General features: G+C 39.7%; 1 protein-coding gene across 2 annotated transcripts; it reads left to right on the top strand.

Annotated features, from left to right (window-relative positions):
• Positions 1-1,484: 1,484 nt before the first annotated feature.
• Positions 1,485-18,372, top strand: LOC130919913 (B-cell receptor CD22-like). Of its 2 annotated transcripts, XM_057842547.1 has the most exons (11): positions 1,488-1,596; positions 3,256-3,393; positions 5,173-5,535; positions 6,274-6,480; positions 6,559-6,885; positions 7,150-7,383; positions 7,753-8,022; positions 8,246-8,500; positions 9,823-10,183; positions 16,669-16,711; positions 17,283-18,372. In XM_057842547.1, coding segments are annotated over exons 2-11 (2,232 nt in total). In that variant the 5' UTR covers positions 1,488-1,596; positions 3,256-3,392; the 3' UTR covers positions 17,454-18,372. The 2 variants fall into 2 exon arrangements, with proteins under 2 accessions (XP_057698529.1, XP_057698530.1); XM_057842546.1 differs by lacking the exon at positions 3,256-3,393 and having other exon boundaries at positions 1,485-1,596.
• Positions 18,373-19,941: the final 1,569 nt, after the last annotated feature.

Genomic DNA, 19,941 nt, shown 5'->3' with positions numbered 1-19,941 from the left:
ATCTGGTGACTGTGGAGCCCATTTGAGTACAGTGGACTCATTGTCATGTTCAAGAAACCAGTCTGAGATGATTCCAGCTTTATGACATGGCGCATTATCCTGCTGAAAATAGCCATCAGAAGTTGGGTACATTGTGGTCATAAAGGGATGGACATGGTCAGCAACAATACTTAGGTAGGCTATGGCGTTCCAACGATGCTCAGTTGGTACCAAGGGGCCCAAAGAGTGCCAGGAAAATATTCCCCACACCATTACACCACCACCACCAGCCTGAACCGTTGATACAAGGCAGGATGGATCCATGGTTTCATGTTGTTGAAGCCAAATTGTGACCCTACCATCCGAATGTCGCAGCAGAAATCGAGACTACAGACCAGGCAACGTTTTTCTAATCATCTATTGTCCAATTACAATGAGCTTGTGCAAATTGTAACCTCAGTTTCCTGTTCTTAGCTGAAAGGAGTGGCACCTGGTCTTCTGCTGCTGTAGCCCATCTGCCTCAAAGTTCAACGTACTGTGCGTTCAGAGATGCACTTAGGCCTACCTTGGTTGTAACGGATGGTTATTTGAGTCACTGTTGCCTTTCTATCAACTCGAACCAGTCTGGCTATTCTCCTCTGACCTCCGGCATCAACAAGGCATTTCCGCCCACAGAACTGCCACTCACTGGATATTTTTTCTTTTTCTGACCATTCTCTGTAAACCCTAGAGATGGCTGTGCGTGAAAATCCCAGTAGATCAGCAGTTTCTGAAATGCTCAGACCCGCCCTTCTGGCACCAACAACCATGCCATGTTCAAAGTCACTCAAATCACCTTTCTTCCCCATACTGATGCTCTGTTTGAACTGCAGGAGATTGTCTTAAACCATGTCTACATGCCTAAATGCACTGAGTTGCCGCCATGTGATTGGCTGATTAGAAATTAAGCGTTAACGAGCAGTTGGACAGGTGTACCTAATAAAGTGGGCGGTGAGTGTATTTTACTGATGGAGATAGCTTGATCTTGGTTCCAACACATATGAAAAATCCTTACGTCTGATATTAAGGATATTGAATAAATTCTCACAGAGCTTGCCAGAAAAACAAATGAGTAAAACAAAACTGCAGTGCCACAAACAGAAAAAAGGGTTGGGCTCAAGTAGGCTGGACATGACGTTTTACAGTGATAAAATATACCATTTCCAATGAATTCTTACTTTTTTATTTTTACATTGCATTCAAATTTCATAGTTGGTATAGTTTTCATCATCTCTTTCCAAAAAATTGTATTTTGGTTGAAAACAAGTAAAAAAAAAAAAGAAATGTTGACTGTCTGTGTAAAAGAGTTTGAAGAGAGTAAAAATGAGAAGTAGTTTTTGTTTCTTCTATTTGATCTTATTTCTGCTGCGTTTTTTTTCACACTGCAAAGCGTGTTCATGCATGTTAATGTAAAAAACAGGAAGATGGCAAGCTTTTGCTTTTTTATTTCTTCCACCTTGAGGCAGTGACAGCCATAAGGGGTATACATACAGGTCAAAATAAGCAGCAAATACAGAATGAGCTTGACTGCACAGAAGGACTTTGTCATATTTGTCATCTTACTCTTTGGTTTTCAAGGTAGGACTCGCCTACATTTCGGCAGATTTGTGGCTTAAATATCTATTCAAATGCTGATTGTTTACATGTTATTGTTGCTGCCTACCTCATCAACAAAACCATCCTGTTGCCTGAGTGTTTAAAAATTGAGTTTAATTCCTCCAGGGAGGGCGAAAATACTGACAAATTGACAAACTTTAAAGCGATGTACAAATTCACATTCAGTAGTTTCCTGTTTAATGCTTTCAGTCTTTTTTTTTTTTTTTTTTTTAAATAGTGTATATACTAGTATATATATATATATTTTTTTTTTTTTCAGTCTTCTTAACATCCTATCACAGCAAACATCCTCTCCATGATTCTAATCATTGAAAGATAAATTGAGAGAGCGTGTGCGACACCTCTACCAAGGTTTTTGTTTCCATGCCTATTTTACACATTTTCTCCACAAATAACATCTGCCAAAAGCATCACTGTCAAACAGGGGTGGGCAAACTATTCCACAAAGGGCCGCAGTGGGTGCGGGTTTTCGTTGTAACCTATCAAGAGGAAACGTTTTCGCCAATCTGGTGTCATACAAGTGCAATCAGTTGATTGCAATAAGGTGCAACTTTTTTCCCCGGACCTATTATTGTTTAAACTGCCTGTGCTTGATCAGTTGTAACAAAGACCAGGACCCACTGCGGCCCATGAGGACCGGTTTGCCCACCCCTGCTGTAAAACAATGTCAGCAAGTGGCCTGTGAGGAGTTGAAAGTAAATTTAAATTGTTTACAAAAAAAAAATCCGTATTGGATCTCGATTAAAACACATTTGTCAACAGATACAGTATATGACATATTAAACTTGACTTTGACCTGCTGCCCTGACCAGGTTAGTTTTTGTTCAAAACAAACATAGTCTTACATTAAGCCATTTACACAACATTTGCATTACTTCCTAATATTCACAACATTCAGATCTAATTGCCACCATATCATGTCAGTGTTCTGAAGATGAAAACTCACAGATGTGAACGTTCTGCAAAAATTTATGTGTGGAGCTAAAGTTAAAGGCATTTGTCAGACTCATATCAGTTCTTATTCACCTTGTTTAAAGTGTGACTAATATCAGTATAAGGGAAAGAGGAAGAACCTCATATACATTTCCGTCAAGAAGTTTTGAGGTTTCTCAGAACTTTTTTTCTCTTTTTTTCTTCTACTTTAATGTATAAGATTAACAAACAAATGTAATTGGGTGTGATTATTAATAAAGACACAGTCAAAATATACATATTGTTTTAGGTGGCTTTGTGAGGCAATATCATGGTAGGATGGTAAAATCATTATATATATTTTTTTTTTAATATTTTTGAGAGTGGGCGGGTGTCTAAGTGCCCACTTTAAAGTGCTTATGACACCAAAAAGCATGTTGATTTCATATTTCACGTGGTGTTTTATGCTCCTGAATGAATTGGACCGCTTGGATGTGTGTGGAACGATCGTTTTATATATTCAATTTTTGAATCCCGCGCCATGAAAATGAGTGACTTCCGGCTCCAGTCTCGAGTTGAGAAAGAGGGCGCTGTTATGTGTACGGTAGAAAGAGTCCTCTTCACTATCCAGCCGTACTGTTGTATGAGAAGGACTAAGGATTCAGCTGATTTTGCAGATTAATTCGTTTATTTTTTGCATCACGCCAGTCAAACGGCTGCAGAAAAATGTTGCTGGAACAGGGAGAGGCATGTGAGCCTTTTTGGGGTTTCAAAAGGTTCCCATCCACCAGTGAATATCTGCCAAAACAAGCCCTACTACTGTGGGACCATTGGACTTACGAGGAAGTGAGTAAACATCGTATTTTGTATTATGTCAAACACTGGGATCATTTTAATACGTAGGTGGCTTGCATTTTGTGGCTGACATGCTTCTTGTCCACTCGGCTGACGACCGGCGGCTTGTCGCAAATCCCCCCGCCGGTAGAGCACTATACTCAGTTTATTGCCCTCTTCATGTGCCCGGTGTTTTGTCAAATTTTCAACCCCATCAGAAATCGCAACTTTGTGTTAAAAATGGGCGCAAATACAGCGATTACAAAGTAAACACTACAAACTTTCTTTAAATAAAGGACTATTTACTTACATTTACTTACACTTCATCATGAATGGGCATGTAGAAAAGCTCTCCTAAGACATAGTCTGTCTGTCATGTAAGCTACACAACAACTGCACGCCGCTCTTTGTTTGCATCGTCGCCGTGTAGTAAAGCATTACTTTTCATTATATTCATGTTGACCATGTGGCAGCTACGCGTTCCTCCGACGTCGGCCGGTTTGTCCGGCGGTACTATCCATTCGCTTCCCCAGCAAGCTGTACTGTCCGTAGTAGCAGGGGAACAAGCTGTAACTTGCTCTCCGCCGGGTGGGTTGCAGATCGGAGATGACAATCGACAACCCCGCCGCAATGTGACATTTCCGGGCTAGTTATGTGTGCTTTTTTGCTTCGAAAAGCTAAATTAAAACTTTGAGACGTTACTCGGTTCGTGTTAGCATGTTCGCTAGCTGTCACGCCTCTTGGTTTGTTTACATTCTCCGAAGCAAGGGGGCAGGGAATTGACAAACGCCTTACTAACTACTGCGGCATAATGTAGCGTTCGGGAGGTGCGACAGTAAAGGTGAAGTTGACAGTTTTGACCATTATGTAGTGACATGTTTTGACATGTTGTACTAAATAAATGCATGTTTATGATTTCATATTCCATTCAGCACAAAACTGTTATTTCGATAAAAAGAATATCCTTTAAAAATATTGGAGTAGAGACTGAAACAAGGACATTTTGCGGCTCTCTTCATCACATTTTCCTCGTTATGAATGATTCCCCCTCAATAAAGGGAATGAAAGGAGCAACTTTGATTGGCCATTATTGAAGTCAGTTGGCTTTTATCAAACAGCAGGACAGACCTTCCTCTCACAGATATGCAAGCCTACGCTCGACTGCAAAAATGATTAAAGACGATTCATTTCACTCTTGATACATTTGGACTTTACTTCACTGTGAAAAAGAGTGTAAACACTTTATCACATTTTCGGGTCATGTAGGCCACATTATTAACAAGGGGTAGGGAAAATGTGACGTCCACATATATTTTTCATAATAACTTTTGGAGGGCTAAAAAAATATATAAATTAATAAATAATAAAAACAAACTTACAATGAATAAAAACAGAGATACACTGTGGTTATGGCCACCAATAACTTTAATGTTGACAAATGATGAAGAAAAAAAAAAACAGCACTATTAATAACATATATCATTTTTCAAAACATCTTGCGCCATCATTGGCAAGGAATGAGTTAATTGAGTGAACAAAGGGTTTATCGAAAAAACATCTGACAAAATTCTTCAGACTTGTCATATTTAAAAAAGAAAAAAACCCTTTTTTTTATGTGTTGAATTACCTATATTGAAAAGTCATTATTATTCCAGAAAGTGACCATTATATTGATGTACAACAAAATAAGAAATGGTTCTTCACATATTAAAGGATGCATGTGAAAAAAAAACAACTAAAACAATCCAAAATATGAGCAAATATGCATTTAATGTTGGAAATGTGTTTCAGTGTCCCAGAGTGGGGAGGTGAGTGAATGGGGAGGGAAATACGCTCAGGAGACCATCTGTGGTCTGACAGGAACCACAGTGATCCTCAACTGCTCCTTCTGGTACCCACAAATGCACAACGGCCAAATCATAAAGGTCGAAAGGACACTGTGGTTCACGAAAGGTGCCAACGATCAACCTGAAGATCTGAGGAAGGACTTCAAGTACACTGATCGTCTAGACCTAAACTGTCAAGTCAACTGGTGCACTTTGTCAATCAGAGAGCTGAGAAAGAGCGACGAGGGCAAATACAAGTTCAAATTCATAACGAACGCGACCGGAGGACAATACACTGTCATGTCTGGAGTCACTCTGAAAGTCACTGGTATTGATGCTTTTTAAAAGGTGCTTTCCACCAAGAACGAAAGTTTGGAAGCTTCCATCAAAATTTATTGTTGTTTTATCCATAACTTATACACAAAAGTTTTATTTAATTTATTTTTAAAGAGATACATTTCACATGAATAAAATGCAATTGGGAAATAACACTTATTACAGAATAATTAATCAAATTTTGGGAAGAAAAATAAATCAATGAATAAAAAAAAAAAAAAACTTAAAAATAAACGATACATTATAAATTGGATTCTAGCATAACAAGTTTGATCTTTTTATTCAAAACAATTTACAATCCCCAATAAATTTTATATCAGTAACATGTTTCTTTTTTTAACCATACTCTTTTTTTTTTAAGAAAAAAAGTGGTTTCCAAAAATTCACTAACATGGTAATTAAATTTTCCATTGATATGACTGTGCATGAGGTATACATGTGTACTGCGATTGGCTGGCGACTAGTTCAGGGTGGACCCTACATTGGGCCCAAAGTCAGCTGGGTTAGGCACAAGGACACCCTTGGCCTCATGTGGATAAGTAGAAGCCTACAAAGAATGGGTAGCTCCATTTTGACAATCATATCGTCAAATGTTTAAAATAAAACACAGACAAAAAAGCTAAAAATTGAAGCAAAGCATCTTCACCTTGGTGGAAATAGGCAATAAAAGTTTTACATTGCAATAGATGTGTTTTGATACAACATTAATATGTGTCCCACACAATTTCAGATCTCAATATACAAAAGTCTTGGTGGTACAGAACTCCGAATCTGAGTTGTCACAGTGAGTGTGATTTGGACTCTCCTTCGTACATCTGGTATGAGAATGGAAGAAAAAGATTAGACTTGAACTCCAAAGAGATCACAGCATCATCAAATTACCTGAGCTACTCCTGTGCTTTAAGAGGACACGAACAGCATTTGTCTCCTCCAGTGTGTAAGTTGTTGACTCCGACCACACTAGTTTGCAGCTCTTCACTAATGCTTATGCTAAAGTGCTTGTTTCATCTTTCAGGTTGGGGCCCCTCATGTGACAAGGTGGTTTATCTCTACAAAAGTATCTGCGCCCTCAAAGGCTCCGATGTGGACATTGCTTGTACTTACGGCCACCACAAGACGGTACGGGAAAAATCCTGGTTCCGCCCAGACAATGGCAACACTTGGAATGTTCCCTCAGTGTCGAGTACATGGCAGTTGGACCAGCGTTATTTCACTACTGACGTGGATGGCAAACGATCGGGTCTACTAATCAAAAATGTGACAGAGAGTGATTCTGCAGAGTATCGCTTCAAATTCTCAGAATGGGGAAGCGATTTACCTGGAACAATATTGACAGTAACAGGTAACAGTGAAACACAGCATGAAAATCTTTGGGGTTTGACATCAAAAATTGAATAGGGTACATGGAAGCAACAATTAAGCGTTTGTTTTCCCACCATTAGTAAACCCTTGAGCCACAGACATCATCAAACATTGGCATTCTTCATTTTGTGATTGTATGAGGAAACAAATGGGAATATTTTAGAATGAGCAAATTGACATCTAGATTTTAAAAATGCAGGGCGTGAATTTCTTGGACTTACCTGTTTGCTGTACCTTCCTCTAGCTGCGCAGGTGCAGGTGATCAAGGCCGAAAACAAAGATTCTGACACGGTCGCTTTGCTGTCCTGTCACACAAGTTGCAGTCCTGCATCATATTTGTATTGGTGCTGGGTGAAGGATGGACACGAAAATGTTGGCCGTCCAACTTGGAAAAAAGAACAGATAATCACTTTACGTCCAGGAGAATACATCACCTGTGCTGTTGAAAATTATCCATTAAGTGTCTCTCCTCCATTGTGTGAGTTCTTGTTCAATGCATTGTTCTTTAATTGTTGCATTTAATGTGCATATCAAATCAAGTTTTGTCCCTACAATTGGTCAGTAAAATATGTAGTGTGTCTCATTCATTTGTTTTCGTTGAATACTTATATATAACAATGTAAAATTATTTTCTATTTTTTTTAAATAGTTCGTTAATTTAGACCTAATAATCAAAGAAAACACAATAACCTAATTATTCATCTATATGTAAAAATTGCATTTTGTTATAAATTAATAATATATTTATTATGTAGTAAAACAAAACAAAAAAATTTGGGGGGACCTTGGAGTAGGGTGACTCTCTACTTACTGACATTCAACCATATCTTCTACCCGTCTCTTTCAGATGCTCTGGAAGCCCCCAGAGTGCTCTTGAGTAATAAAAGTGATATCTTGGAGGGTGATCTACTGACTCTTACCTGCATAGCTGACACTCCAACATCATCGAGACACCGCTGGTACAAGAAATGCAGAACGTCAGACTGTGAGGTCATGAGATATGGAGAAAAGCTGGTATTCAGCTCCATCCAGTCTTCAGATTCAGCTGAGTATTTTTGTGCTGTGGAGAATGATCTGGGGGAGAAGATGTCGCAATCCGTCGTAATTGATGTGAAATGTGAGTACACTTTAGTGTCCTACAGTTAATTGTAAAATCTTTGGCTTTTGTTCTTCCTAATGGGTTTTTACAGTGTGCATGCAAGTCTGAATTTGAATTTGCACGCCTTTTGACAACTACCAAAGTCGAAACAACATATCTCCTGCGATCAATTGAGGTTAAACAAACATGTTTGAAACTCCAATGAACAACTCTCCGATGACACCAATATTGTGTTCTTCAGATGCTCCAAGGTTCTCTAATTTGCTGGTGAGTCCATCAAATGTCACCGAGGGACAGCCAGTGAATCTTACCTGCAGCAGTGATGCTAACCCAGCTGCTAGCTACACCTGGTACAAGGACCAAACTATGCTTCAGGGTTCAGAAAGAAATTACGTTTTCAATTCCATCCGCGCTGAAGATGGTGGAAGCTTCTACTGCAAGGCCCACAATAAATATGGAAACGTCATCTCTTCACAGGTGGTCGTAGACATCCAATGTGAGTACCACAATAAATATGAAGGTCAAGCTTTAGTACCAAAGCTAATATGGAGGGCAAAACTGGTGAAGTGAATGTCCAAACCTGAGAAAAAAAAAATCTTTTAATTTTTATTTTGTTGTCCTTAAAATGTGATAAAAATAAGATACATTAAAAAGTTGATTCATTCAATATCCACACCGTTACAAGTACTCTGAGGCTATGTCACATGCTCAGTAGACAGCCACTGACCCACCCAAATTGCAATGTTAAAAAATTTGAATTGATAAAATAATACGGTAATATAGAAATTAAAAAAATATGTATGAATTTTATGTCTTTCAACTTGTGGTTTTTGTTAAGATGTTTAAAAAGTGAGACAACATGATGTGCATCCGAGTATAAAGAATCATGTTTAATAACTTAAAAAGACACAGAAACATTTATTTTTAAACGTGTAGAAAAACGTAACAATAAATAGGTGTCCATACTGTATGTCCAGGAAGTGGCCGTACATAGTGCTGCTACTATTTTATCCAATCAAACCTGATGTCATATGCCGATGTCATTAATATGCATCATTGCACGCATCTTTCCTCAAGATTATAAGTGTGCTTTGTATGTGCATGGGTATAAGTGACATCAAAAAAAGGTATAAGAATATACAGTAAGTGGCACCTGCCAAAAAATGCTCAATAAAGAGGGAAAAAGACATACAGTATAAGTCGCACTGGAATATAAGTCACATCTTGGGCGGAATTTATTCTATAAAATGCAACACTAAGAACAGATATGTCATCTTGAAGGGCAATTTAAAATAAAAATAGAATAGAGAACAATAAACAATAAATCGCTCCAGGGTATAAGTTGCACCTGCAGCCACACAAGGAAGGAAAAAATTTTGACATAGTCCAAAAAATATGGTGTATCTATAAATCTATATTATATTAATTCCGGTACGGTGCCTGCGTGGTTAGCACGTCTGCCTCACAGTTCTGAGATTAAGGGTTCAATCCCGGGCTCCGGCCTTTCTGTGTGGAGTTTGCATGTTCTCCCCATTTCCGGGTTTTCTCCGGGAACTCCGGTTTCCTCCCACATCCCAAAAACATGCGTGGTAGGCTGATTGAACACTCTAAATTGTCCGTAGGTATGAGTGTGTGCATGAATGGTTGTATGTCTCCTTGTGCCCTGCGACTGGCTGGCAACCAGTTTAGGGTGTAACCTGCCTACATCCCATAGTTAGCTGGAATAAGCTCCAGCACCTCTGTGACACTCATGAGGAAAGGTGGCATGGAAAATGAATGAATATATTATAATAGTAAATCAAAACTATTTCCCAACAGATGTTCCTCGGCTACCAAGCATCTCAGCGAGACCCTTTTCTCACGTCAGCATGGGTTTTTCGGTCAGACTGACATGTACCAGTGATGCTAACCCCGCCGCTAGCTACTTTTGGTTCAAGGACAACGAGGAGTCTCCCAATTCTATGGGGGCTGTCTTCAACATTATCAACTTCCAACTACACAACGAGGGCGCATATCACTGTGAGGCCCGAAACGTCAGGGGAAGCCGGAGGGCCACACTGCTTCTCCGAGAAGAAAATTTTAGGTCATGGTTACAGGGTGCTCTCACAGTGGTAGCTGTACGTTACGCCATAGCCGGCATCCTGCTCATCCTGCTTATAGTCACCGTCCTGCTGTTCTGGTTGGTTCCTTTTGTCACTCATTTTTAGATGGCCCGAAGAGGTTTTCAAAAAACTTGCTTGCTTTGTTCTCATTTTTGTTGTTCTTGTTGGTGAGGACACAAACTAAAATTGCAACTCCTTCAACAATCTTTGGAGGAGTTGACGGATGACAGTGATAGTTAGCAGGTACAGTGGGGCAAGTTCTCCTACTTGAAAGATTATAAAGGCCTGTAATTGTCAACATGGGTAAACCTCAACCATGAGAGACAAAATGTGGGGCAAAAAAAAAACAACAGAAAATCACATTGTTTGATTTTTAAAGAATGTACTTCCAAATTAGAGTGGAAAATAAGTATTTGGTCACCTACAAACAAGCCAGATGTCTGGCTGTCAAACAGGTCTAACTTCTTCTAACGAGGTCTGACGAGGTCTAACGAGGCTCCACCCGTTACCTGTATTAATGGCACCTGTTTTAACTGATTATCGGTATAAAAGACACCTCAACCTCAGTCTGTCAACCTCCAAACTCCACTATGGCCAAGACCAAAGAGCTGTCGAAGGACACCAGAGACAAAATTGTAGACCTGCACCAGGCTGGGAAGACTGATTCTGCAATAGGTGAAACGCTTGGTGTAAAGAAATCAACTGTGGGAGCAATAGTTGTGGTCAAAAGTTTACATACACTTGTGAATAACAATGTCAGGGCTCTCTTGAGTTTCCAGTTATTTCTACAACTCTGATTTTATTCTGATAGAGTGATTGGAACAGATACTTCTTTGTCACAAAAAACATTCAGGAAGTTTGGTTCTTTTATGACTTTATTATGGGTGAACAGAAAAAAGTGATCAAATCTGCTGGGTCAAAAATATACATACAACAGCGCTAATATTTGGTAACATGACCCTTGGCCATTTTCACTTCAATTATGCGCTTTTGGTAGCCATCCACAAGCTTCTGGCAAGCTTCTGGTTGAATCTTTGACCACTCCTTTTGACAGAATTGGTGCAGTTCAGTTAAATTTGATGGCTTTCTGACATGGACTTGTTTCTTCAGCATTGTCCACAAGTTCTCAATGGGGTTTAAGTCAGGACTTTGGGAACCTTAATTCTAGCCTGATTTAGCCATTCCATTACCACTTTTGATGTGTGTTTGGGGTCATTGTCCTGTTGGAACACCCAACTGCGCCCAAGACCCAATCTTCGGGCTGATGACGTTAGGTTATCTTGAAGAATTTGAAGGTAATCCTCCTTCTTCATTATCCCATTTACTCTCTGTAAAGCACCAGTTCCATTGGTAGCAAAACATCCCCACAGCATAATACTACCACCACCGTGCTTGATGGTAGGCATGGTGTACTTGGGGTTAGAGGCCTCACCTTTTCTCCTCCAAACATATTGCTGGGCATTGTGGCCAAACAGCTCGATTTTTGTTTCGTCTGACCACAGAACTTTCCTCCAGAAGGTCTTATCTTTGTCCATACTGATAGCAGCAAACTTCAGTCGAGCCTTAAGATGCCGCTTTTGGAGCAAGGGCTTCCTTCTTGCACGGCAGCCTCTTAGTCCATGGAGATGTAAAACACGCTTGACTGTGGACACTGACACCTGTGTTCCAGCAGCTTCTAATTCTTGGCAGATCTGCTTTTTGGTGATTCTCGGTTGAATCTTCACCCCCCCCCGACCAATTTTCTCTCAGCAGCAGGTGATAGCTTGCGTTTTCTTCCTGATCGTGGCAGTGACAAAACAGTGCCATGCACTTTATACTTTCAAACAATTGTTTGCACTGTTGCTCTTGGTACCTGCAGCTGCTTTGAAATGGCTCCAAGTGACTTTCCTGACTTGTTCAAGTCAATGATTGTTCAAGTCAATAATCACTCACAAGAAATTGCTAATTCGTGTTGATCACTTTTTCTGTTAACCCATAATAAAGTCATAAAAGAACCAAACTTCTTGAATGTTTTTTGTGACAAAGAAGTATCTGTTCCAATCACTCCATCGGAGAAAAATCAGAGTTGTAGAAATAACTGGAAACTCAAGAGAGCCATGACATTATGTTCTTGACAAGTGTATGTAAACTTTTGACCACAACTGTACAAGACCACTGATAATCTCCCTCGATCTGGGGCTCCATGCAAGATCTCACCCCGTGGCGTCAAAATGATAACAAGGACGGTGAGCAAAAATCCCAGAACCACACGGGGGACCTAGTGAAAGACCTACAGAGAGCTGGGACCACAGTAACAAAGGCTACTATCAGTAACACAATGCGCCGCCAGGGACTCAAACCCTCCACTGCCAGACGTGTCCCCCTGTTGAAGAAAATAGAACTTTTTGGTAGAAACACAGGTTCTCGTGTTTGGAGGAGAAAGAATACTGAATTGCATCCGAAGAACACCATACCCACTGTGAAGCAACGGGGTAGAAACATCATGCTTTGGGGCTGTTTTCTGCAAAGGGACCAGGACGACTGATCTGTGTAAAGGAAAGAACGAATGGGGCCATGTATCGAGAGATTTTGAATGAAAATCTCCTTCCATCAGCAAGGGCATTGAAGATGAGACATGGCTGGATCTTTCAGCATGACAATGATCCCTAACACACAGCCAGGGCAACAAAGGAGTGGCTTCGTAAGAAGCATTTCAAGGTCCTGGAGTGGCCTAGCCAGTCTCCGGATCTCAACCCCATAGAAAATATGTGGTAGGAGCAGAGGTTGCGCTAGACTTTTTCGTTGTCTGTCATTTTGACTGACAGGGTCATAAAAATCCAGTCTTAATCTATTTTTACCCGTCACTTAAATTGTTTAAATGATAATAATGATATATTAAATAGTATTTAGTTTTCATTCATTTTTAATTAATATTCTGTCCGAACAAGCTTAACAGAGAATCCACACCGTGCCATCACACATCAAGCAGATGAATATGTAACTTTTTCTCCGCATTGACAAAAACAGCTGACTGTGGCCCCAGTAGGTAGGCTACATATGGAACAATGAAATTAACAGTTCACCTGCTGTGGCCTGAACGCAGTCTCACACCTTCCTCCTGGTGCGCATGGAGTTGAATTGCGTGCCCGCTTGTGCATACTCAAATGTCTCAAGTTGGATTGCTGCAGAGGCTATTGTCATGAGGTTTTGGACTTTTGCCTCGGACAGACGACTTCTCATGGCCGTTTTGATGTAGTTCTGGAGGCTGAATCCGCGCTCTACGGCCACACTCTTTTTTTTTTCACCACTTTTATCAACACCATCGTCGTTTTGGGGCTTTTTGAAGAAACTTCGGACACTCAGTTGCCTTGACATTTTTCCAAGTAAGGCCAACGACGTCATGCATCAAGAGAGACAATAGCTAATCAATATGCTCACTCGCCACCCTGTGGTCTGGGGTGTGAATTGCAACCTGTCAAAATGACAGATGGACTTCATTTTTTTCCGTCACCGTTTTAAAAAACAGGTCAACGACGGAAAATATTCGGTTAACGTGACCCCTGGGTAGGAGTTAAAAGTCTTTGTTGTCCAACGACAGCCCCAAAACATCACTGCTCTAGAGATCTGCATGGAGGAATGGGCCAAAATACCAATAACAGTGTGTGAAATTCTTGTGAAGAGTTACAGAAAACGTTTGGCCTCCGTTATTGCCTTAAAAGGGTACATTACAAAGTATTGAGATGAACTTTTGGTATTGACCAAATACTTATTTTCCACCATGATTTGCAAATAAATTCTTTAAAAAACAAACTGTGATTTTCTGTTTTTTTCCCCACACTTAGTCTCTCATGGTTGAGGTTTACCCATGTTGACAATTACAGGCCTCTCTAATATTTTCAAGTAAGGGAACTTGCACAATTAGTGGTTGACTAAATATTAATTTGCCCCACTCTATATTCCAGGGATGAATACACGCCAATCCTTGGAGCCTGATTATTATTATATATTTTTTTTTATGTTTGTAAGGGCTGATTAATTACAGCAATGAATTGCAGACTTAAACGGCACCACGGATGAAAATACATGTAGTTCTTAAAGATAAATGTTAGTACGATGTTATAATAATTTGATCTTAAAACCCTTCTTATTGTTTTCATTTTAAAAAAATGTGTAAAATTATTTGAACTAGTCGGTCGCCATTGTTGTTGGCGTCGCAGGGCGGTGACGTCACATGGGTACGCAGCCAGACCTCCACAATGTCACTCTTTAAACTAGATGTACATGTCATCTGTTCTGCCCTTCCAATTTGAACCCGCGTGGAACATTAATGAGAAGGAAAGCAAAAGCAAAATGAACAGGAAAGATGGGATGAGATGAGTAGCGTTAATGTGTCAAGTTCACTCGTGATGGCACTCACCTGATCCATTTTATTCCAATATTACTATGGAGATAGTTAGCATTCAGAGCTGTCGCATGCGTTACAGATGATTAGGGTATACAGTGAAATACAGCAGTTTGATTATTTTTTTGCAGATACCCATGACAGAACACGAAAACGTTGATACTGTTTGCCTCTACGGAGACGTGTTATGGCGTCTAATTACGTCTTAACTCATTTTTGTCACATAAAAGCTCTGTCCAGATCCATCATCCTCCTGTCGGTGTTCTCAGATTTATCAGACTCAACAGATGTTGCTCCCGAAGCTTGGTCCCGTTGAATAAGCGACACGGAAAACAAATAAATGCATTAAATGTAGTTTGATTGATGGCTATTCGTATTATTTTCTGCCCAACAGATTATAATGACGCCTTATTTTGCATTGCGTTCTAAGAGGATAGTGATGGGGTGTAAGGTAGAGAGAGAGAAAGGCGAGTGGACGCAGGCATTCAGATTCGTAGCTCAGACTGCGCCATTTATTGGCATAAGGTTCGGCAACTCCTCTTTCACAACACACATTTGAACATTAGTATCATATAATGAAAATACAACAAAAATAATATTCATATCTCTCAATAAAAATGTTAACAAAAAGTGCTTCAATCTGTATTAATGAGGCCCTATTCTGACACAGTTAAACAAAAATGCAAAGAGAACTGGCATTCACAAATACACAATCAAAATACATATTTCAAATACACATAAAACTGACTCAGACTAACCCAAACCCTAACCGTCACAACATACAATTGAAAATAAGGCACAACGGACCCGCACTGGGGAATAAAAAGAATACTCAGTCAGTCAAGGGATAAAACGCACTCATTGGCTTGATCTCCAATTAATTTAAAACTCGCCATTGACACCTTGTTGCGTATTTAAATCACTACCTTATATAGTTAAAGAGTGACACTGTTGAAGTACGGCAGCGTGACCATGTGACTAGGGATGGGAATCGAAATCCGATTCCAATTCGGAACCGGTTCCGAGTGTTTCGAGGCCTCGACATCACAATGAAAAAGCCTTAACGATCCCTTTAACGATTCCTAAAGACGCGTATTGCGTCGACTCGTAGGCTCGTAGAAGTGTTTCCCTCTCTCACTTCACACGCTCACTCGCTTGGATGCGGCGTTTCTTCGGGTGCCCAAACTGAGGCCCGCGGCCCAAATACGGCCCGCCTCCACATTTGGTCCGGCCATTTTGAAATTTTTTTTTTTTCTCAATCGTGTTATTTATTTCCTGGCCTTTTTCCTTGAAGAATTCAGAGCGGGTTATTTGGTTATTATCTATTTAATTAATAGTGTTTTTATTATTAATTATTATTATTATATTATTATTTTTATTTTATTTACTTTCATTCCGTGAAGAATCCAGAAAGGGTTATTTGATTGTGGCTTTCTGAAAAACAATAATTTTTTACATTTATGCACTTCTGCAATCGTCACTTTTTTTGTTACAAACTGACCCCGGCCCCTCATCAGAGAAGGGAAATCTGTTATATGGCCCTCACAGGAAAAAGTTTGGGGACCCCTGCTTTAACACATATTGCCAAACGCAGAACAACCACCTATCTCCCAATATATACCAATATTTTTTATTTCTATTAGATAAATGTTTCAGTAAAATCTTACACATTCTTGTGTATTTGCCACTTATTGCCACAGTTAACATTGAGGCTTTGGGCCTCTTTTGATCTCGTTGTGAGTTTGTAAGGTTGTGAGTTCTGATTAAACAAACTCGATGCCAATCAAAACGTTTGTTATTCTTTTTCCCCAAATTAGAATCGATAAGAGAATCGATAAAGAATCGAATCGTTAAGCAATATCGATAATGGAATCGGAATCGTAAAAATCCTATCAATTCCCATCCCTACATGTGACGTTACCGCCCTGCGACGTCAACAACAATGGTGAGCTACTAGTTAATTGTTTGGTTAAAAATTTTACAAATTTTATGAAAACGAAAACATTAACAGGGGTTTTAATATCAAAATATTATAACTTGTACTAACATTTATCTTTTAACAACTACACGTCTTTCTATCCGTGGTTCCCTTTAAAATTTCGACTCCTCAATTTTTTTTGGGATGGATCACCATAGGTCGGTACTGTAAATTGATTTCATTTTATTTTTCCTCTTTTTCAGGAAAAAGACTACATCAAAAGGCAGGATGCACTTCAAATCTCAGGTGAGGCAACACATTTATTAAAATTCATTGTTTTAATATTAATATCAGCAGCGCTAAACATTTTATACATGTGGCCAAGTTAAAATTTTGTTTTTAAAATTAATATTTCCCCAAAAGGTTTTACTGTTGCTGAAATATCTAAACAATTTAAAAATTTCAGAATTGTAAAACTAAAGTTGAATTTCATTCGGTTTAAGAATTACGAAAATGCTTGAGAAAAAAAAGAAAGAAAAAAAAATTTCACAGATTAATAATCTTTCAATCGTCAAAACATTTCAAAAACTATATAGTCTAGAATTCTAAATATTACAAATATAAAACATTGTGAATGATAAATTTATTAGATGTTCAGACAGGTTTAAAAAAAAAAATCGAATGTCAAACTATAAATGATAACATCATTAAATACCACAAATGTTACAAATATTTATCAAGGAATAATACTAAATGGGTAACTGCTTACAAAAATCTCAATTTCTCTGAACAAGGAAAAATGCCAAATCCTTTCAAAACACGAAAATGTATTTTTAAAATAAAAATGAATGATGAGACTGATTAAATATGTCGTCAGCCAAACACGAGTGAAGACAGCAGCAGGGATCAACTGGAGGAGCTGATGGTATTCTCCGAACACTCTCCAATCCATTCCAACGTCACCAACAACAAAACAGACCACAATGAGGATGACTACGAAAATGTGGTGGACACAGTCATCAAATGTGGTGGCCAAGCCTCAGGATGAGTTCTGCATCATTCTTTTCACCTCTTTACAACATCATTTAAACGACTCTTATTCGCCTAGGGACTAAAATTGATCCAGACATCCATGATTGGTCCACAACACAACCCCCCATCCATTCTGATTAGAGCAAAATTAAATACTATACATGCATGAGGAAAACTGAGTTCATAGGTCTAAAGACTCGCGCCTGAAATTAATCAGGAAGTTAGCAAATTCACGTTTGATGAAGCAATTTTGGGCGAATTACGAGTAACGCATGGAAAAATAGAATAAAAATTCAAACTTTAAACTTAGGCTTTTTCTTTGCTGGCTTTTTTTTTTTTTTTTTCTTGTACTCAAACGCAATTACAGTAAATGGCATTTTTACTGCGCTACCAATATGAATATGTGTGTATTACTTGATCCAGTCATCTACCAAATTCTATTCAAATAAGAAGTATCTTTTTGGGACATATATTTTTATGATTTCATGTGATTAAATAAATAAATCATGACAAAGCCTTCTTCTTCTTCTTCCGTTGATTTCCGGCAGACTCGATGCCTATTGGCACATTGCTGCCTTACCCAATGTGGCCAGATCACGTAATGACCTCTATGTCCATCTCAGCCCGGAGGCAACGAAAAAGTCCGCCAAAGCTCTTATCGTTCCATCCTGTCCCACCGCGGGACACAACAGATCGTTCATAGTCACAGTGCCATGCGGCAACGGCCCTCTTTTTCCAAAAAGCTCCCGTCGCTGCTCACTATATAGCGGACACTCCATCAGCACATGTTTCACCGTTTGATATTGTTTGCAGTGCTCACATTTACCATCAGGATGTTTACCTATCTTGGCCAGATCCCAAGCTAGTCCACAGTGACCCAATCTTAGACGCGTTAACATGACGGCATATTTCCTTTCTTTACCGATATACACCGGAGTAAATTTGACAGATGGGTTAATAGCAAAGTAATGACGCCCCCTGGTGTCACTCTCCCAAATTTTTTGCCAGACAGCTGTCACATACGCCTTAATCATGACAAAGCCTCAATTTATATGGCTTTATCTAACCCATTTCCCTCCAGGTTTTTCCACAAACATTTAACTGTGCAATGGTAGCCTCTTGAAGTACTCAATAATAAAAATGATTTTCTGTGATTTTTGTGTGTCATTTTTTATTTGTGTTTATTTTTTATGTGTTTTCATGGCATGTAAAGCACTTTGAATTACCTTAATTGAATTGTGCTTTGCAAATAAATCTACCTTGTCTTGCTTCCCACCTTAGCGCGGTTTCGTGCGCCCTAATGCGCAGAAAGGTGTATTTCAGTCAGGAGGCAAGATTTTGCTAGGACTTCGTAGTTCCAAAATACTGCGATATTACTTTAATACAGTGGTCACCTAGTCTGGTCCACGAGTGCACCAATCCAGCTTGTTTACAATGTCTCCCTCCTCTAACACATCTGAACCAAATAATCAGCTCATCAGCACGCTCTGACGAAGCTTGATAATGATCCAGCCATATCTGCAACACTACAAATCATAAATGTTACTCTGACACGGAGGAAACTTTGGGGCAAAATTTGTCATGCTCGCTGTCAAGGAATTGCTTCCCAATATATGCTTCTCAAATGTTGATAGATAGTTTAGGCTTTATTATTGTACAAGTGTTATCTAAAAATTCATTATTCAGAGCACAGCTGTCTACATCCTGAGGGGAAGAAGGGCAGGCAGGCGCTCTAAAGGGTAAAGCTGTTCTTCAAAAGCTACAATGTAGCTTTTAATTAGTAAAAGCGCGGCCTGGCCACCCAGGCTTCATGATATGACATATTTTGACGTATTTTGTCTTATAATCATGGGACCATTGTTTTACCAATAAACCCCGCCTTCCAGTATTATAATAGTCCTCTGAGCTCTGCCATGTCAGAGCATCATTGTACTCTGCGTGTGACGGATGTTCTCCTTGTGAGTGAGAGCCTTTTTCTTCTAAAAACAAATGGAGAATGGAGTTTCTCCCCTGACGCGTCCCTAGGTAGCTAACGGAACAGAAAAGAACAAGAAGACATAAGAGAGAATGGAAGTTACATAGATAACTATGGTTCTAGGAATCCCGAATGACCGCCAGAACGGTGATGTAAGCACTGAATAACCAATACCAGCGAAGAATCACTGACCTAAACCAGAAGGTCGTCCGTCAGCCGACATCGAGGCTGAGGGCACCGCACAACAGGACGAAGAGACACCTCAGGGGATAATGAGGGATACAATGGCAGGGTCAACACCCGGCATACGGTCTAGGCCGACAGCAGCCGGATCATGCATGGCTGCCAGAGCACGGGCATCAGCCGTGAGCAGCGAAAGAGCCGCAGGATTCCTCCAACACGGATGGAGTTCCCTCACAAAGTCAGAAGCGGTCCGCCGGTGTTAAAAAAAAAAGCGCCCGCTGGCGCCGACGCAGGCTGTTGAAGTGAGTCCAGCTGCAGACGCGCCAACGTGCCCGCAGCACAGACA

This window comes from Corythoichthys intestinalis, chromosome 8 (assembly GCF_030265065.1).
Source record: "Corythoichthys intestinalis isolate RoL2023-P3 chromosome 8, ASM3026506v1, whole genome shotgun sequence".
Lineage (NCBI taxonomy): Eukaryota > Metazoa > Chordata > Actinopteri > Syngnathiformes > Syngnathidae > Corythoichthys > Corythoichthys intestinalis.
This window is presented reverse-complemented; position numbering and strand designations above follow the sequence as displayed.